The sequence below is a fragment of the Acytostelium subglobosum genome (genome assembly GCF_000787575.1).
Source record: "Acytostelium subglobosum LB1 DNA, scaffold: scaffold23, whole genome shotgun sequence".
NCBI classification, from domain to species: domain Eukaryota; phylum Evosea; class Eumycetozoa; order Acytosteliales; family Acytosteliaceae; genus Acytostelium; species Acytostelium subglobosum.
This window is the reverse complement of record NW_012236510.1, coordinates 447,998-464,106: the sequence shown is the minus strand read 5'-3', so window position 1 is coordinate 464,106 and position 16,109 is coordinate 447,998. Positions and strand designations below refer to the sequence as shown.

At 44.6% G+C, this 16,109-nt stretch overlaps 9 protein-coding genes across 9 annotated transcripts; 6 read left to right on the top strand and 3 right to left on the bottom strand.

The window, feature by feature from the left end:
• Positions 1-453: 453 nt before the first annotated feature.
• On the top strand, positions 454-705 carry SAMD00019534_097320 (hypothetical protein; the record flags this gene model as incomplete). Its single annotated transcript, XM_012895199.1, has 2 exons — positions 454-485; positions 558-705. The coding sequence occupies 2 exons, from the start codon at positions 454-456 to the stop codon at positions 703-705; spliced, it is 180 nt and encodes a 59-aa protein (XP_012750653.1).
• Positions 706-857: 152 nt separating this feature from the next.
• Positions 858-2,664, bottom strand: SAMD00019534_097310 (hypothetical protein; the record flags this gene model as incomplete). The annotated part of the gene is made up of 2 exons (XM_012895198.1): positions 858-2,432; positions 2,533-2,664. 2 exons carry the CDS (start codon positions 2,662-2,664, stop codon positions 858-860), a joined length of 1,707 nt encoding a protein of 568 aa, XP_012750652.1.
• Positions 2,665-3,134: 470 nt separating this feature from the next.
• SAMD00019534_097300 (hypothetical protein) lies at positions 3,135-4,031 on the top strand (the record flags this gene model as incomplete). The annotated part of the gene is made up of 1 exon (XM_012895197.1): positions 3,135-4,031. The coding sequence occupies one exon, from the start codon at positions 3,135-3,137 to the stop codon at positions 4,029-4,031; it is 897 nt and encodes a 298-aa protein (XP_012750651.1).
• A 435-nt stretch (positions 4,032-4,466) lies between these two features.
• Positions 4,467-5,843, bottom strand: SAMD00019534_097290 (hypothetical protein; the record flags this gene model as incomplete). The annotated part of the gene is made up of 1 exon (XM_012895196.1): positions 4,467-5,843. The coding sequence occupies one exon, from the start codon at positions 5,841-5,843 to the stop codon at positions 4,467-4,469; it is 1,377 nt and encodes a 458-aa protein (XP_012750650.1).
• Positions 5,844-6,517: 674 nt separating this feature from the next.
• Positions 6,518-7,861, top strand: SAMD00019534_097280 (hypothetical protein; the record flags this gene model as incomplete). The annotated part of the gene is made up of 1 exon (XM_012895195.1): positions 6,518-7,861. The coding sequence occupies one exon, from the start codon at positions 6,518-6,520 to the stop codon at positions 7,859-7,861; it is 1,344 nt and encodes a 447-aa protein (XP_012750649.1).
• Positions 7,862-8,179: 318 nt separating this feature from the next.
• On the top strand, positions 8,180-9,029 carry SAMD00019534_097270 (hypothetical protein; the record flags this gene model as incomplete). The annotated part of the gene is made up of 4 exons (XM_012895194.1): positions 8,180-8,394; positions 8,481-8,558; positions 8,630-8,737; positions 8,822-9,029. The coding sequence occupies 4 exons, from the start codon at positions 8,180-8,182 to the stop codon at positions 9,027-9,029; spliced, it is 609 nt and encodes a 202-aa protein (XP_012750648.1).
• A 193-nt stretch (positions 9,030-9,222) lies between these two features.
• On the bottom strand, positions 9,223-10,212 carry SAMD00019534_097260 (hypothetical protein; the record flags this gene model as incomplete). Its single annotated transcript, XM_012895193.1, has 1 exon — positions 9,223-10,212. A coding segment is annotated over one exon (990 nt), but the record flags the coding sequence as incomplete, so codon positions are not given.
• A 141-nt stretch (positions 10,213-10,353) lies between these two features.
• On the top strand, positions 10,354-13,849 carry SAMD00019534_097250 (hypothetical protein; the record flags this gene model as incomplete). Its single annotated transcript, XM_012895192.1, has 5 exons — positions 10,354-10,539; positions 10,625-11,695; positions 11,769-13,589; positions 13,647-13,769; positions 13,832-13,849. 5 exons carry the CDS (start codon positions 10,354-10,356, stop codon positions 13,847-13,849), a joined length of 3,219 nt encoding a protein of 1,072 aa, XP_012750646.1.
• A 1,086-nt stretch (positions 13,850-14,935) lies between these two features.
• On the top strand, positions 14,936-16,090 carry SAMD00019534_097240 (hypothetical protein; the record flags this gene model as incomplete). The annotated part of the gene is made up of 2 exons (XM_012895191.1): positions 14,936-15,529; positions 15,620-16,090. 2 exons carry the CDS (start codon positions 14,936-14,938, stop codon positions 16,088-16,090), a joined length of 1,065 nt encoding a protein of 354 aa, XP_012750645.1.
• Between the last annotated feature and the right edge of the window lie 19 nt (positions 16,091-16,109).

Sequence of the window (16,109 nt, the reverse complement as noted above, 5' to 3'; positions counted from 1 at the left end):
ATTAGTCTGATTGTCTCGATCATTCACTCACACACGCACTCGCTCACACTCACTTGGCACCACTCATCATCACTAACACTATGATGTCAATCAATATTACCGATTGGATTGGATAACTTCCAGAGATACATTAATCAAGATCCAACCTTGGTTTATCTGATTCAAAGTATTTTAACAATCATGGGAAGCAAGAGTGGAGGATGAAAATCAATTCAATCTTCTTCAGACATTCATATTTATTGATGGACTAATTCATACATATATGTCAATCAATCATTTAAACAAATACTGATTATGTTATAAATACCAAACATAAACTCTTAGGAAGATATATCAAACTTGTATAATATATAAATATTAAAAGTATAATAATATAATAGAATGATTAAGTTAAATACAAAGTTTTTTATTTGTTTGTTTACAATCATATTCCTTTTATTCAGCATTGTTGTAATGGCTCAGGAGGCACCAACATCTCCAACCAAGTAAGTTGGAATATTACAATAATTAATTCCTTACGGAATATTGACCATCAATTATTCCTTTCTTCTAATTAGTACCTTTGGAGTGGCTTCGTCTTGGAACTCTGATGATGATGAATATGATGATTCATCATACTCCTCCGCCCCTACCACGGATATTTATTATGATGACTATTACGAGTCCTCATACTCCGATGAAGAATCATCGTCATATGATGATTAAGTAAACATTCAACATGTTTATCCATCAATATTATCTATGTCGTGCCAGGGTTGATTGATTGAGTTCGAATTCGAGTTTGAGTTTGGAGATTGTACATTGAGTGGATGCCAGTATGAGTTTGAGTGATCATGTGAATGAAGTCAATGGACAAACTATTGATCGCCATGTTGTTTGCATCCTGAGGTTGAATAGTGTTTGGTACCCTGGATGGCCTGCTTGCACATGTAACACATCTGTGTGCTGCAGTTGTAGCATTTCAGATGATTGTTGTTGTTGGTGCGTCCTATCAATGTCTTGCAGTTGACACACTTTAGAACGGCGGGCATCAGTTTGACCTTTTCACGGAACTCCTTGGCAAAGGCTTCGCGCAACTTATTCTTCTCGCGCATCAATCGAGCACTCCACACGCCCACTAGCTGACCATTGCTCATCGCCGTGGTGGTCTCAAACGTGCCACAATCTCCGCCAAAGTGGCTGTATCCATCGATGATGCTGAGGCACTTCCAACAGAAGTACTTCTTGCACAGTGCGCACACCACCTTGTTGCAACCCTCCACCTTGGTGACGATGACGCCGCAGTTTGGACACATTCTGCTGTTGGTCTCCGCCAGGTACTTGCCTGTGTCGCCCTCGATTATGCCCACAGTCTCTTTGATCTGGCGCGTGACAAAGTTGTCAAGGTTCATTGATGGGCGGCTCTCCTCGACGTTGATCTCGCGCTTGGGTGGCTGGTAGTTACATGGCACACCAGGATGCCAGCTCCTTGAGCACAGCGGGCACGAGGAGTATGTGCAAGTCTCGCACCAGAAAGACACTGCGATCTTGTCGAATCGCGCGGTGAACGCGTGGCATCGCAGACACTCGCGGTAGCCCTTGAACATGGACATCATCTTCTCGTAGGCTGCGTATGCCTCGGCGCCCAAGTACTGCTTGATGACCTGTTGATCGAGTGGCTGATTGCAATTGTGCTCTGTGCATCTGATGTGTTGGATGTCGCCCGAGTCTGTGTTGATCAGGCAGATCTGCTTGGTGCATCCCGTGCACAGGTGGTGTCCGCACGCCAGCAAGTTGAACTCTGCGCCAGGCAGCTCATCAAAGCACACGGGGCAGGTGTGGTAAGTCTGCAGGAAGCGCTGCTTGGCCTCGTGGCGGTTGAACTGCAGCAGCGACGGCAGTGCACTGGCCAGGGAGCTCCAGCCCTCCTGGTGCTCCCAATACACCGACTTGGAGGCCGAGTCGACAGACTCGTCGATGGTGGCGACGTCGACATCGTCATCATCTTCGGGATGTCTTATTGTGATTGGCTTGTTTGAGAGTAGGTACTCGTTGTCCTCGCCGCCCTGGCAGAGGAATGGCATGAGCTCGTCGCGTATCCATTCGGCGTACTTGAACATGACCAACTCGCCCTCTTCCCACATTGAGTATATCTTCTTTATGACGCGATCCATGTCTGCCGGTGTCATCCAACAACAACTCAGAAAGAGTGATGGTGGGAATGATGGATAACTATCAGGGTACTGCCAGCCCAATGACACCACTGGCAATCCAACGATCGAGTACTTATTTGGCTCATCTGCCTTCTTCTTTCCAGCTGCTGCCGCGGTTGTATTTGTTGTGGTTGTTGTTGTAGTCGTGGATGTGGTGGAGGTAGTCTGTGTGTCTGGATGTCCCAAGTCATTCCTGATTGAAACAGTGAAGCCATCTTGCAAGTTGACTGATAGTCGTAACTACACCATCCATCAATCAATCAATCAATCAATCATTCAATCAACTGAGTTAGTCACCAAGAGCCATTCATTGCATTGGATGTTGGAATGATCGACATACATTGAATGTGTAGTCATCTAGTTGGACAAAGCTATCACCATAGATAGTCTTGAGCACCTCTAACTCTTGATGACTTGGGTCATCAGAGTATTCAGCTGATGAACGTATAGTTAGACAATCCAGGTATGACATATCAGCTTATATATATATGTATATTTATATTTATGTGTGTATATATATAAGTATGGTTCTGTATCTGTTATAAGATGTTTAATGATCATTAAATTGAATTGTGTTGTAGAATACACCCAACTGACTTTCACAGATATTTCTGATCAAACAGGTAAAGTTAGATCTGATCTTAGTTGTGGGGTGTTATTTCCATTATGAAGTACAAGTCTTACTTTCATGACATAATGACATCATATATACTATCGATAGTATTCCTATTCAAGAATTGAACTTGACCTCAATCTGATTCTGATTAACAGAACAACCTTGTTTCTCCTTGCTTTGAAGAATGACTAAACGAGTGGTGTAAGTCATTACTACAGTTGAAAGTTTGTTAGTCACACTTTGCTCCTGTGTGTGGCTCATTGTTCTCAAAGACGAAGAAGTAAATAATCAAACAGATAATAATATATATATACTTATAAACAGAGATGACGTCATCAACAGATACACAAGAGACTAATGAGTTGGATGACTTCTATTCATCATTATCAGATATAGCCAGTACATCAACGAATGAACAAAGTAGTAGTACATCAACATCAACAACATCAACATTAAAGAGGAAACATGAAGATATAGATAATAATACAACAGATACAACTACATCAACATCAAACACAGACAATGGCAATGGCAATGGCAATGGCACTGGCACAACTACTACAACTACATCTACACCCACAACATCAACATCAACATCAACAATTAGCAATGCAAGGATGATCCCACCAAGTCTGATGAGGAAGAAAGCAGCAGCAGCATCATCGGCAGTGATCAAGAAACCAATGGTTTCATCATCAGCGATATTATCATCACCAGCAGTCATTTCATCAAAGGCTGTGACATACTCTGCCAACACTATTACAAAGCTACAAGAGTCGAATGAGGTCAGGATGCCCAGTTACAACTCGCACATCACAAGGGAGAAGCCATTGGTCACCATGGAGCAGCCTAAGAAGTTAAAGTACACGATGGGCGCTGCGGGCCAGACGTGGGAGGACCCCTCGCTGTCTGAATGGGACCCGAACGACTACCGCATCTTTGTTGGAGATCTCGGCAATGACGTGACCGATGACATGCTCAGACAGTCCTTCTGCAAGTACCCCTCGTTCCTCAAGGCCAAGGTGCTGCGTGACAAGCGCACCCTCAAGTCCAAAGGCTTTGGCTTTGTCTCCTTCTCAGACTCCACCGACTATGTCAAGGCGATGCGCGAGATGAATGGCAAATACGTTGGCAATCGACCAATCAAGCTGAGGAAGTCCTCCTGGAAGGACCGTGCAGAGTCCGTCACTCCATTATCGTCGGGGTCTGCCGCCAAGAAGTAGAAGCCTACTTGTCTGTCGCGAGAGACAGACAACGATGCATCAAAGTTAAGTTACACCTTGTTGCCGCTCACATCTCCTTCGCCAATCACTAAACAATGCATTGTAAACTTCACAAGTTGTTAGGATGGATGGTACATGTAATGCCATCGATTAGACATTCGTCATCATCACTCATATTAGGGACACTGGATTGGCGATTGAACATCGCCAGTCGTCAATAAAGATAGGTATATCGTGTGGACCATTGATTGAACATCAACAATCTGATAAGCTGGCGTTCAAGGGATACACTGGTGCAACGTTGATGGTTGATTTATTGAAGGGGAAACACTTCCTCACCTTGTGCTGTATGTTTATGTTGCATTGATGTTGTTGTTGTTGATTGATTTGTTTGTTGTTGCCGACCCTCGGCTCTACTACACTGCTACACTACATTTACATCTCCTCAACCTCCTCCTCTTGGTCGTCGTTGGCAACCTCTTGGTAGTCCTTCTCAAGGGCCATGAGATCCTCACGAGCCTCAGCGAACTCACCCTCCTCCATACCTTCTCCGACGTACCAGTGAACGAAGGCACGCTTGGTGTACATGAGGTCGAACTTGGTGTTGATGCGGGAGAACACTTGAGAGATGGCGGTGGTGTTGGAAAGCATGCAGACGGCTCTCTCGACCTTGGCCAGATCTCCGTCTGGGATGACGGTTGGGGCCTCGTGGTTGATTCCACACTTGAATCCAGATGGGGACCAGTCGACAAAGGAGACGGTTCTCTTGGTCTTGAGGTCAGAGACGGCCTTCTGGGCATCGTTGGGGACAACGTTTCCACGGTACATGAGGCAGCAAGCCATGTACTTGCCAAGCTTTGGATCACACTTGGCCATCATGTTGGATTGGTCAAACACGGCGTTGGTGAGAGCGTTGACAGAGAACTGCTCGTGGGCAGCCTTCTCCTTGCCGATGACTGGGGCGTAGGAGCAGAGCAAGAAATGGATTCTTGGGAATGGCACCAAGTTGGTCTGGAACTCGTTGATGTCAACGTTCAGAGATCCCTCGAATCTAAGTGAGGCAGTCAGCGATGAGATGACCTGAGCAATCAGACGGTTGAGGTTGGTGTAGGATGGACGATCGATGTTCAATGAGCGACGGCAAATGTCGTAGATGGCCTCATTGTCGAGCATGAAGGCAACGTCGGTATGCTCAAGCAGCGAGTGGGTGGAGAGCACAGAGTTGTATGGCTCTACGACGGCGGTGGAGACCTGTGGCGATGGGTAGATGCAGAAGTCGAGCTTGGACTTCTTGCCATACTTGGTGGACAGCTGCTGGAGGAGGAGCGAGCCGAAACCGGATCCAGTGCCACCACCGACAGAGTGGAACACCATGAAGCCCTGGAGTCCGTCGCACTCGTCGACCATCTTGTCGACACGGTCCATAGTCTTGTCGATCATCTCCTTGCCGACGGTGTAGTGACCACGAGCGTAGTTGTTGGCGGCATCCTCCTTGCCGGTGATGAGCTGGTCTGGATGGAAGAGGTTGCGGAATGCGCCAGTGCGCACCTCGTCAATAACGGTTGGCTCGAGATCGACAAAGATAGCGCGGGGCACCACCTTGTTGGTGTTTGAGCCCTCGGTGAAGAAGGTGTTGTACGAGGCGGTGTTCTTGCCCTTGGTCTCAACATCGGCTCTAGCCTTCTTGTGTGAGGCTTCCGAGACCACACCGTCCTTACCAATGCCGTGCTCCATACAATAGAGCTCCCAACATGCGTTACCAAGCTGTACACCAGCCTGACCAATATGAATTGATATAATCTCACGTGCCATATTCTATTCTATTCTATTCTATTCTATTGTTGTTGATTGTTAAACTGTTGTTGTCTTTGAATCCGATATAAGCCTATTCAGTTGATTATGAACGTGAATAAACTAATGATATATAAATATATATATTGTATCTGTATGTTTGTATAAGTAAGCGATTTAATTGAATGAAGTTGCAAGATGAAGTGAGAGATCATCAACTGTTTGTTCAAATTTTGTTCATTTTATTAATTTTTTTGAAGTCTTGGCGCCAAGTTTGTTCCTCATTAAACAAATTATAAAGTGATGAAGACTTGTAATTTATACTTTAAAATTATTTATCATATAAAATAATGTAATACCGACATTCATTCATTCATATTAATAGTTGAGATATATAAATTATTACATATAAGATACAGATACTAACTGTTGGAACATCACCTAATCAATCCTGATTTCGTGTAAACTTGTTGTTTTCATCATTTTTTCAGATTTTTGTGTGTTCCTTGCTCTCTAACTCACGTTTCATCCCTCCCTCAGCCTCACTTGATCTCTTCACATTCACTTCATTCTTCTTCTTTATCTCTATCTTTTTTGTTGTAATCAATCATATAACATACATACAATATCAATCTAATTTACTTGTTTCATTATAAGACAATTAAATTTATTATCTTCAATACCTTTAACAAACAATGCGTGAAATCGTTTCAATTCATATCGGTCAGGCTGGTGTCCAAGTCGGTAACGCCTGTTGGGAGCTCTACTGTCTGGAGCACGGCATTGGCAAGGACGGCAACACCGCCGGCACCGCCCAGCACTCCAAGAACAGCTCGTTCGGAACCTTCTTTAGCGAGGCTTCCCAGAAGAACAAGGTCGTGCCCCGTGCCGTCTTTGTCGATCTCGAGCCAACCGTCATCGACGAGGTGCGCACTGGTCCCTACAGACAGCTGTTCCACCCAGAGCAGCTCATCACCGGCAAGGAGGATGCCGCCAACAACTACGCTCGTGGTCACTACACCGTCGGCAAGGAGATGATCGACGTCACCATGGACCGCATTGGCAAGCTCGTCGACGAGTGCGACGGACTCCAAGGATTCATGGTCTTCCACTCTGTCGGTGGTGGTACTGGATCTGGTTTCGGTTCACTCCTTCTCCAGCAGCTGTCCATTCACTACGGAAAGAAGTCCAAGCTCGACTTCTGCATCTACCCATCGCCCCAGGTTTCCACCTCGGTCGTTGAGCCATACAACTCTGTGCTCTCCACCCACTCGCTGCTCGAGAACACCGACGTTGCCTTCATGCTCGACAATGAGGCCATCTACGACATTTGCCGTCGCTCATTGAACATCGATCGTCCATCCTACACCAACCTCAACCGTCTGGTCGCCCAGGTCATCTCCTCTTTGACCGCCTCGCTCAGATTCGAGGGATCTCTGAACGTTGACATCAACGAGTTCCAGACCAACTTGGTTCCATTCCCAAGAATCCATTTCTTGCTCTGCTCTTACGCCCCAGTCATCAACAAGGAGAAGGCCGACCACGAGCAGTTCTCTGTCAACGCTCTCACCAACGCCGTGTTTGAGCAGGCCAACATGATGGCCAAGTGTGATCCAAAGCTTGGCAAGTACATGGCTTGCTGCCTCATGTACCGTGGCAACGTCGTTCCAAAGGACGCCCAGAAGGCCGTCAACGACCTCAAGACCAAGAAGACCGTCACTTTTGTCGACTGGTCCCCATCTGGATTCAAGTGTGGAATCAACCACGAGGCCCCAACCGTCATCCCAGACGGAGATCTGGCCAAGGTCGAGAGAGCCGTCTGCATGCTTTCCAACACCACCGCCATCTCTCAAGTGTTCTCCCGCATCAACACCAAGTTCGACCTCATGTACACCAAGCGTGCCTTCGTTCACTGGTACGTCGGAGAAGGTATGGAGGAGGGTGAGTTCGCTGAGGCTCGTGAGGATCTCATGGCCCTCGAGAAGGACTACCAAGAGGTTGCCAACGACGACCAAGAGGAGGAGGTTGAGGAGATGTAAGACAAGTTGAGTCTCTTCCTTCCTGTCCACTTCAGTGCTGTCACGCATCATCCATCATTAAAGGTTATGATTGACAACAACAACAACAACAACAACAACATCAACATCGTCTTGTCATCCTGTCAATGGGGGTGTGGGTGACTTCAAGTCAGACGAATCGTGTGAAGATCACCAAACAGTGTGTTGGTGTGTGGGGTGGGGTCGGGGGTCAGGACTAAGTATTCTCCAACATCCTTCAACATCTCATTTGATATCAAGCCAAGATAGAGATAGAGATACAGATACATAGATACATAGATATATTAGAAATATAGAATAATGTCACATGATTGCAATGACCCAAATCACTCACATGATGTTCAAGATGGTGTTGAGTTCAGTCTCAACAAGTATATTGACTCTGCTCGTGTCACTTGTTTGAATGAGAAGGTCAAAGGTTCAGCATGTAATATATTCAAACAATGGGAGAATAGATTGGATACATCCAGAGTCGTAGAGAGTTGTGATGATGCTGAACTCATTATCAACATACCGTAAGTTTATTATCTAGTTGTCTTGGTCGTGGTCGTCGTTGGGCACATGCTAATATCATGTACTCTACTCTACTTGACAATGGTAGATTCAATGGAATGTGTCAGATAAAGAGTATTATTGTTATTGGTGGTCCAAACAAATCATCGCCATCAAAGATGAAAGCGTATGTTGATTGATTTGTCGCATCCAGTCCTTTGACTTGATGGATATACTGACCCACCCTCAACACAACAGATACCTGAACAAGGAGAACTTGGACTTTGGCAACATCACAAACACAGCTGCCATCCAAGAATGGAATCTGCACGAGGATCCAGATGGAAAGATTGCCTATGGCACCAAGTAAGTTCGTTCGTTCGATGTAGTAGGGGTATCTTGGAACCAAGCTTGTCTAACTTCATACCGACGTTCATTATCCAAACTAAGGATTACAAAGTTCAACAATATCAACCTTCTGACGCTGTACTTCCCAGACAACTTTGGCGCAGACAGCACCAATATCCAGTACATTGGATTGAAGGGTACATACACCAATGCCAGACGCGAGGTCTTCACGACTGTATACGAAAGTCGTCCACAAATGTCAGATCACAAGAATACCAACGAAGAGTTTGTGTCTAGAGCCTTAGACTAAAGGCTGGCTCAGATTGTCAACATTGTTGTTTAATGCCATATATGTACATAAAAGTGTTTGTTATTATCCATCCAATGTAATGTATTTTTGATCGATCCGAATGATTGATTGATTGATAGAATGATTGAATGAATGATTGTCTCCAGGTATGAAGGCTGAAGATGTGAAGGATGATGATGGCCACTCATCACAGTACAGGCGGTGTAGGAGAATGAGAATCAGGCGCTCCAACTCCAACTCCAAAATCCTCTTCCTCCCATTCAAACTCGTCATCCTCGTCTTCCAGTGGTTGTGGCTCTTCGTCTGCGCCTCGCACACCATTGGGACCAATGCAGAACTCGCTGTTGGTCGATTGGAATGATGGTGACTTGTAGAGATGACAGTATCGTTGGTGTTCCTTGAAGTAGAGATAGACTCGGTTGGTACATGTGTGTGACCAACTCTCGCCCAGTGTAGGGATGAGCAGTGATTCTTCGCTGTTGGCCACGACCTTGGTTGTCACTTGATTCATGATCACCACGGCCACATTGTATTGTTGCGCGACACTGTGTAGACTCTGCGCCATTGACGACAGACATCGTGTCTTTAGGAAGTTGTCTTTGAACACGCGTCTGAACGGATATGTTATGCTATCAATGATGATCAATCGGATGTCTGGGTTATTGGACAGGATTGAAGGGAGCATGTTGACCAAGGCAATCTGCTCAATGTAATGATGTACTCGATAATAGAATATTGAATCCATCACTTGGTCCACCGTCATGTTGTTGGCAATGTTCTGTAGCTCTGGTGTGGCTTCGGCAGCGACCAGATGCAGGTGTTCAATCAGTGCCGTGGCCATCTGTCTGATGCGCGACACTGCGAAAGAGCCCTCAGTGTCGATGAACAGACATTTTCCAGCAACGCCATCAAACTCTATTGGTATGGCACAGTTGACAGCCAGTTGGAAGGCCATTTGAGTCTTGCCTACGCCAGGTACTCCACAAAACTCTGTTATCTTCTTCAAAGGTATGCCACCACGTAGCATCGTGTCCAATGCCAAACAGAATGATATAATATGATTACATTCTGATTCTTCTTTTAGTAAATCCAAAGCAGATCTACCTCCATCGTTATAGATATTATTATTGATATTATTGTTGTTGTCCACGTCCATCGTGTTGTAGTATCTGTTTGAGTGATTGATTCGAATGACTTGTAAATGAACAAAAGTGGACTTTGTGTCCATTTTGGTAAGTTCTAAGAAAATGACCACCCTTCTTCTTTGGACCAAGTTGTTGAAATCATTTATTCATTCTATCCTTTGTACTTTTTATTACATTTAATGGATATACCATTGAAGTCAATCGAACAATTATGGCTAAAGTACAAGGACTGCACAAGCATAACATTCGATGTTAGGTTGTCCATGAACAGTGCAGTCTATGCACTGACCAAACACAAAGACTTAATAACATTGGATAACAACAATCTAGTTCATTTGATCAATGCATTGCCATTACTCTCACAAGTATGCTTATTATACTGATGAGACGATACATCAACGTTGTTGTTGCAGACTACTCACACAACAACACCATACCATGCATCAATAGGTCTTCTGCAGTGACTTGTTCAATCATAACGGCATGCTTTGCGAATACCTCAAGAATTTGATCAATTCTGTACAGTATGATACTGTGGCTTGGAGTGCCAAAGGAACATCGGGTGTAGTTGGACAGGGAGGAGCCCCGTTTCAAACTCCTGGATCATTCGCATCACCATCGTCATCGCCATCGGGTGAAGTTGGACAGGGCGCCGCTCCATCCCAAACTCCTGGATCATTCGTATCACCGTCGCCATCACCATCGCCATCGCCATCAGGTTTTAGACAGGGCGGCGCCTTGTTTCAAACTCCTGGATCATTCGTATCGCCATCGCCACCCACGCCTGGTGTTACAATCGATTGGAGACAAATACATTCAATGCCAGACATCAAGGTCAGTCTGATTGATGTGTCCACTGCACTGATGGACGTATGGGACATGAGTGGAGAGATAAGAAACCGGTCGATGTATGGACAAACAACCAAAATGTACCTACTCTCTCCTGAGCTCTTTGATACACTCCTCGCCAACACACGAGACAATGACAATGGCGATGCTGATGAACAAAGAAGCAAGGTATTCAACATATACATCAAGCTGCTGAGGTACAACCTGGACATGTACCAACGGGTGACGTCCGTGTTTGGATTGGATCGTGTTGAGACACAGCTCACTCAATGGTTCATGCTCCCAAGCAAAGACTCTGATAGGAGACTACAGTACTTGTGGGCAATTCCAAACAAGTCATCATCACAGTTATTGATCAACCACAAACTATATGTTAGAGAGTTCTTGCAATCATATGCCGGAGATTTCCAAGATCAACAAGAGCAATTACTCGCCGAGGTGTTCAATGTGATCTTGGATGATCCAACCAACAACGATGCCAACCAAAGATGGATAATCAGCATGTTGGAGGAGATGAATCAATCGTCTCGCCAATGGTATCGCACCAACGCTGGATTTAGGCTATTCCATCAATTCATTCAACCAATCGATCATTTTCTCCGATTCTTCCATCAACTGGACACTCCAAACATGTGCACCCTCATCACTAGTCTTGGTCCATCATTCCAACAAGTAAGTATTACTGACCATCAATCACGGATTCATTCATTCACTCACTCATTCAATCAATCAATCAATCAAATAGCATTACAAGAAATGTGAGCCGTTCATCATTGTGACTCTTGACAGGGGACTGGAGGGGCTAGCCATGTTACAAGGTATTACCAAATCCTTTGGAGTATCAGATGTTGCGGAGAATTCTCTTTGTGATCTCTTGGAATATGTGAACCGGTTGCCACTCGACGCCAGCACCTTTGCCTTTCTGATCAAGAAGTCTCTTTTTGGCAATCAACCTGGAATGAATGTAATACCAACCCCTCAACCAAAAAAGAATGCACAGACAGCATATGGACGGACATCGGCCCCTACTCCGATCCCGCCTCAACCCACAGTAACGGCTAAGCCTCAGTCTGGACCCGGATCACAATTTGTATTCAAGAATCATCATGTTGGCATCTCAGACGTTAAGCTTGGTATGATAATCGATGGTTTGCTTGGCGTGGCAGAGTTGATGATGCTACATCCCGAGAAGTATGATCGAGTCAATGACATCATGGATGCTTGGATCACAGCATTGTTGCGTGTCAACCAATACCGTGTACCAAACGAATATGACATCATCAACAAGCACAGACAATCAATTGGACAATTCGTCGCCAAACATCGAGATGTCGTTCAAAAGACACCGGCCGACAATCCATTCCTGCTGGCCATTACTCGCCATTCATTATTAGACGCACAACTCATCAAAGACATTGGTTTCGTTGGGGCAGTCAACAACCTGGCCCCATACAAACAAATACTTGATGCATGCCCTGCAAACAGTGATCGAGTATGGATCGATCTAATCGACAAACATATTCAGTTTAGCGCACATGACCATCAGCTGTATCTCCACTTTGTTGCGGCGTGCACTCGCGCAGCACCAATCTTCCACATTCTCAAGTATCGCCATTACCAGAAGCATGTCTTCTTCAATCGACAAACAATGCCAACAAAGAGTCAACTACTGGTGAATGTCCAGAGAGATGATGGTGGCGTGTTTGAGCAACAACAACAACTCTACAAACAGTTCAAAAAGACATCAATCGCCAGAATATATCCAGATTGGAAGATGAAACATCCACCACCTGTTGATGGCAACACTCTGCCACCGCTCTCAACATTGATCATCAAGCACGTTGTCATGTATCTGGTGTTTAACGATGACCGCACTACGAAGCCCAATTGGATTGTCACACTGTCCACCGTGTCGTCACAGTTCCATCAGGCAGTGTCCTATGTCGTGTCGAACTTTATGATCCCAACACTACGCATTCACTCGCCGATCAATCATCTGGGCTCCAATCACTGCCTGTTCAAGTCACCGCCACTGCATATCGATGCCTTTGAGCTTTCACACATTCCTAAGACTCACATCAATACATGCCTCGATCGACTTGAATCATTGGTCATACCATTGTGTTTCATGTCGTACTATCGCATTGTTTTGATCGAGGTTCGTGCGCCCAATGTCCGCCACATCAAGTTCAAGGAGTACTTTCTCAATGACCGTTCCGCCAAGTACAAGTTATTGAATGATTGGAAACATTGGGCACAGTTTGGCTCACGAGTTGGATTTAGCAAGGTGAAGCGTGATCGCGAGGGTCGCTGCAATGACCAATTCTTCTCACTTCTGTTCCAGTTGTACCTCGGCCAAAATGCCATTAACACTGGCTCCTCCGTTCTTCAGTCAATTGAGATCGTCTCGCGATCGCCTGTTGGCCCACCAACACCACCGTCACGTCTCAATGGCCGCGTCAACATTGACTTTACATGGGATCTTGAGTCTTTGGACAAATATCGCACAGATAGTGGTTGGATATACGAGCCAGGTCCAAGAAACGATGATCAAGATGGTTATAATGTAATTGAATTTAATGATTACTTTGGGACAGATCTACAAAATATGCGCAATCTCCAGCAGGTCACCAAACTCAAACTGCCATACGAGGGATTAAACATCGAGAATCCCCCTCCAATATCATCGTTCCCCAATGTTCGAGAGATATATTGGCCATTTGTTGAAAGACAGCATGGCGAACCAGTATCAAAGAAACATGGATCAGAGCTGATGAAATCCCTTGCAACAGCTCAACACTTGACCAGATTGAAGATGAATGTTGATTCATTGTCTGATTGCATTACATGGTTTACACATGACAATTACAATGACTATGTGGAGGAGCACAATACGATAAGGTTAACCATTCAATCATTGGACATATATATCAACAAAGTACACAGTGTGGCCAGAGACTCTATCAATGGAACACTAATCGCTCAATTGAGATCACTACTGGATCATCTGAATCAACCTATTTTCTCAACACTTGTCAAAGTATCCATCTATATATTTGATCAACTTCGTGTGCCTCTACTCTGTTCATCAATCCAGCGATGTTGCCAAAGTTGTCCATTACAACTACACCTTGAATTCTAAGATTCATTGATTGATCAAATCTAATAAATATCTGGAAATTAGGGAACTGCTTGCTAGACACCTTATTTGATCACTACAAAACAAACAAATTTGATCAAACTACTTCATTAATGAATGAATGAATGAATGGACACAACACTCAAAGTAATAGAGCAGCTATGGTTAAAGTACAAAGACTATACAAGCATACCCTTTGATGCACGATTGTCAATGAATAGTGAAATCCTTTCATTATCTAAATACACAGATCTAACAATCAATAACAATGCAATACACTTGATCAATGCTTTGCCACTCCTCTCAAATGTATGTTGTTCACCAATCTCGCCTCTCATCACATTATAATCTTTCATTATGTATTTATCTTACTGATCATGTACTGGAATCATTCCACCCTACACCTACCCCCACCCATTCAAACACTCAATCACTCAAATCACTCAATCACTGTGAAGGTGTTGAGTAGTAATCTGATCCATTATCATATATCTTATAGAGTACATGATTTGATACCATGTATACAGTTCAATAGAGAAGTTTGGCAAGTCAGGACAAAGACACATGTAGGATTGTATCCTCAAGTTTCGATTGATTGGCGACACCTCAAATTGACACAAGCCATCAAAGTCAGTCTACTCGAGGTGTCCATTGCACTTGTAGACATATGGACTGCTGGGAAGCCAAGTAACCGACCGTGGGTTGGTCAATCACAAACCGACTTCTACCTGATCTCAAGTGAGCTCTTGGACTTCCTGCTTGCAAACATCAACATGCAAGACAATGTTGATGGTGATGATCAACGTGAGCGAATATTCAATATGTACATCAAGTTGTTGAAGCTCAACATGGTCCTGTATCAACAGGTGTCGACAGTGTTTGGTTTGGAGCGTGTCGAGACTGAGCTGGTTCAATGGTTCATGGAACGACCACCGTTATGTAATGGTGACAAGAAGTCATTCAACAAGGATCATTATGTCAATGCAAGACTGGAGCACCTATGGGCCATCCCCAACAAGTCCACTTCACAGCTGTTGATCAATCACAAACAATATGTCCTCGCATTCGTTGACCGCAATGTGAGAGGCTTATACTATGAAGAAAATGAAGAGTACAAACAACTTTGCAATGTCCTGAGCATTATATTTGACGACGCCCCCAACAAGGATGCCAACCAAAGATGGTTGATCCACAAGCTAGATGAGATGGCTGGGCTGCAGCATAATACTTGGTGTTGTATCAACAACGGATTCAAACTCCTCCATCCCCTCATCCAACCAATCGATCAATGTCTCAAATTCTTCCATCGACTGCTCGCACCAAACATCAACACTCTCATCATTCGTCTTGGTCCAGCATTCAAACAGGTATGTATCTACTGCAAGCAGTAGATATTATTATCATCACTTTAATCACTAACTTCCAATCAATCAACCAATCTGATGATGGTCAATCAGTACTACAAACAATGTGAGCCATACATCTTGTCGGCGCTTGATGGGGGATTGAAGAATCTCATACTGTTACCATGCATCATTAAGTGCTTTGGAGTGGATGCAATAGTATCTTCATCAGTGCTACTCCTGGATCATATGAACTCAATACCTCTTGATGCCAACACTTTTGCATGTCTAATCAAAGTCAGTGGTGGCATGAGGGCAGAAAGACCGCCACCAACACCGAACACTCCACTCCAGCCGATCATATCACAGTTTGTATTTAAATCGTATGAACACATCATTGACAATCAACTAGGTACGATCATAGATGGATTGATGGGCGTGGCCGAGTTGATGATGGCCGATCCTCAACACAGAGAGAAGTATGGTCGACTCCACCACCTCATGGATGCAGCCATCACAGGATTGTTGCGTGTCAATCAATACCGTGCACCAAACGAAGAGGACATTATCAACAGACACAGATAATCAATTGAGAGATACATTG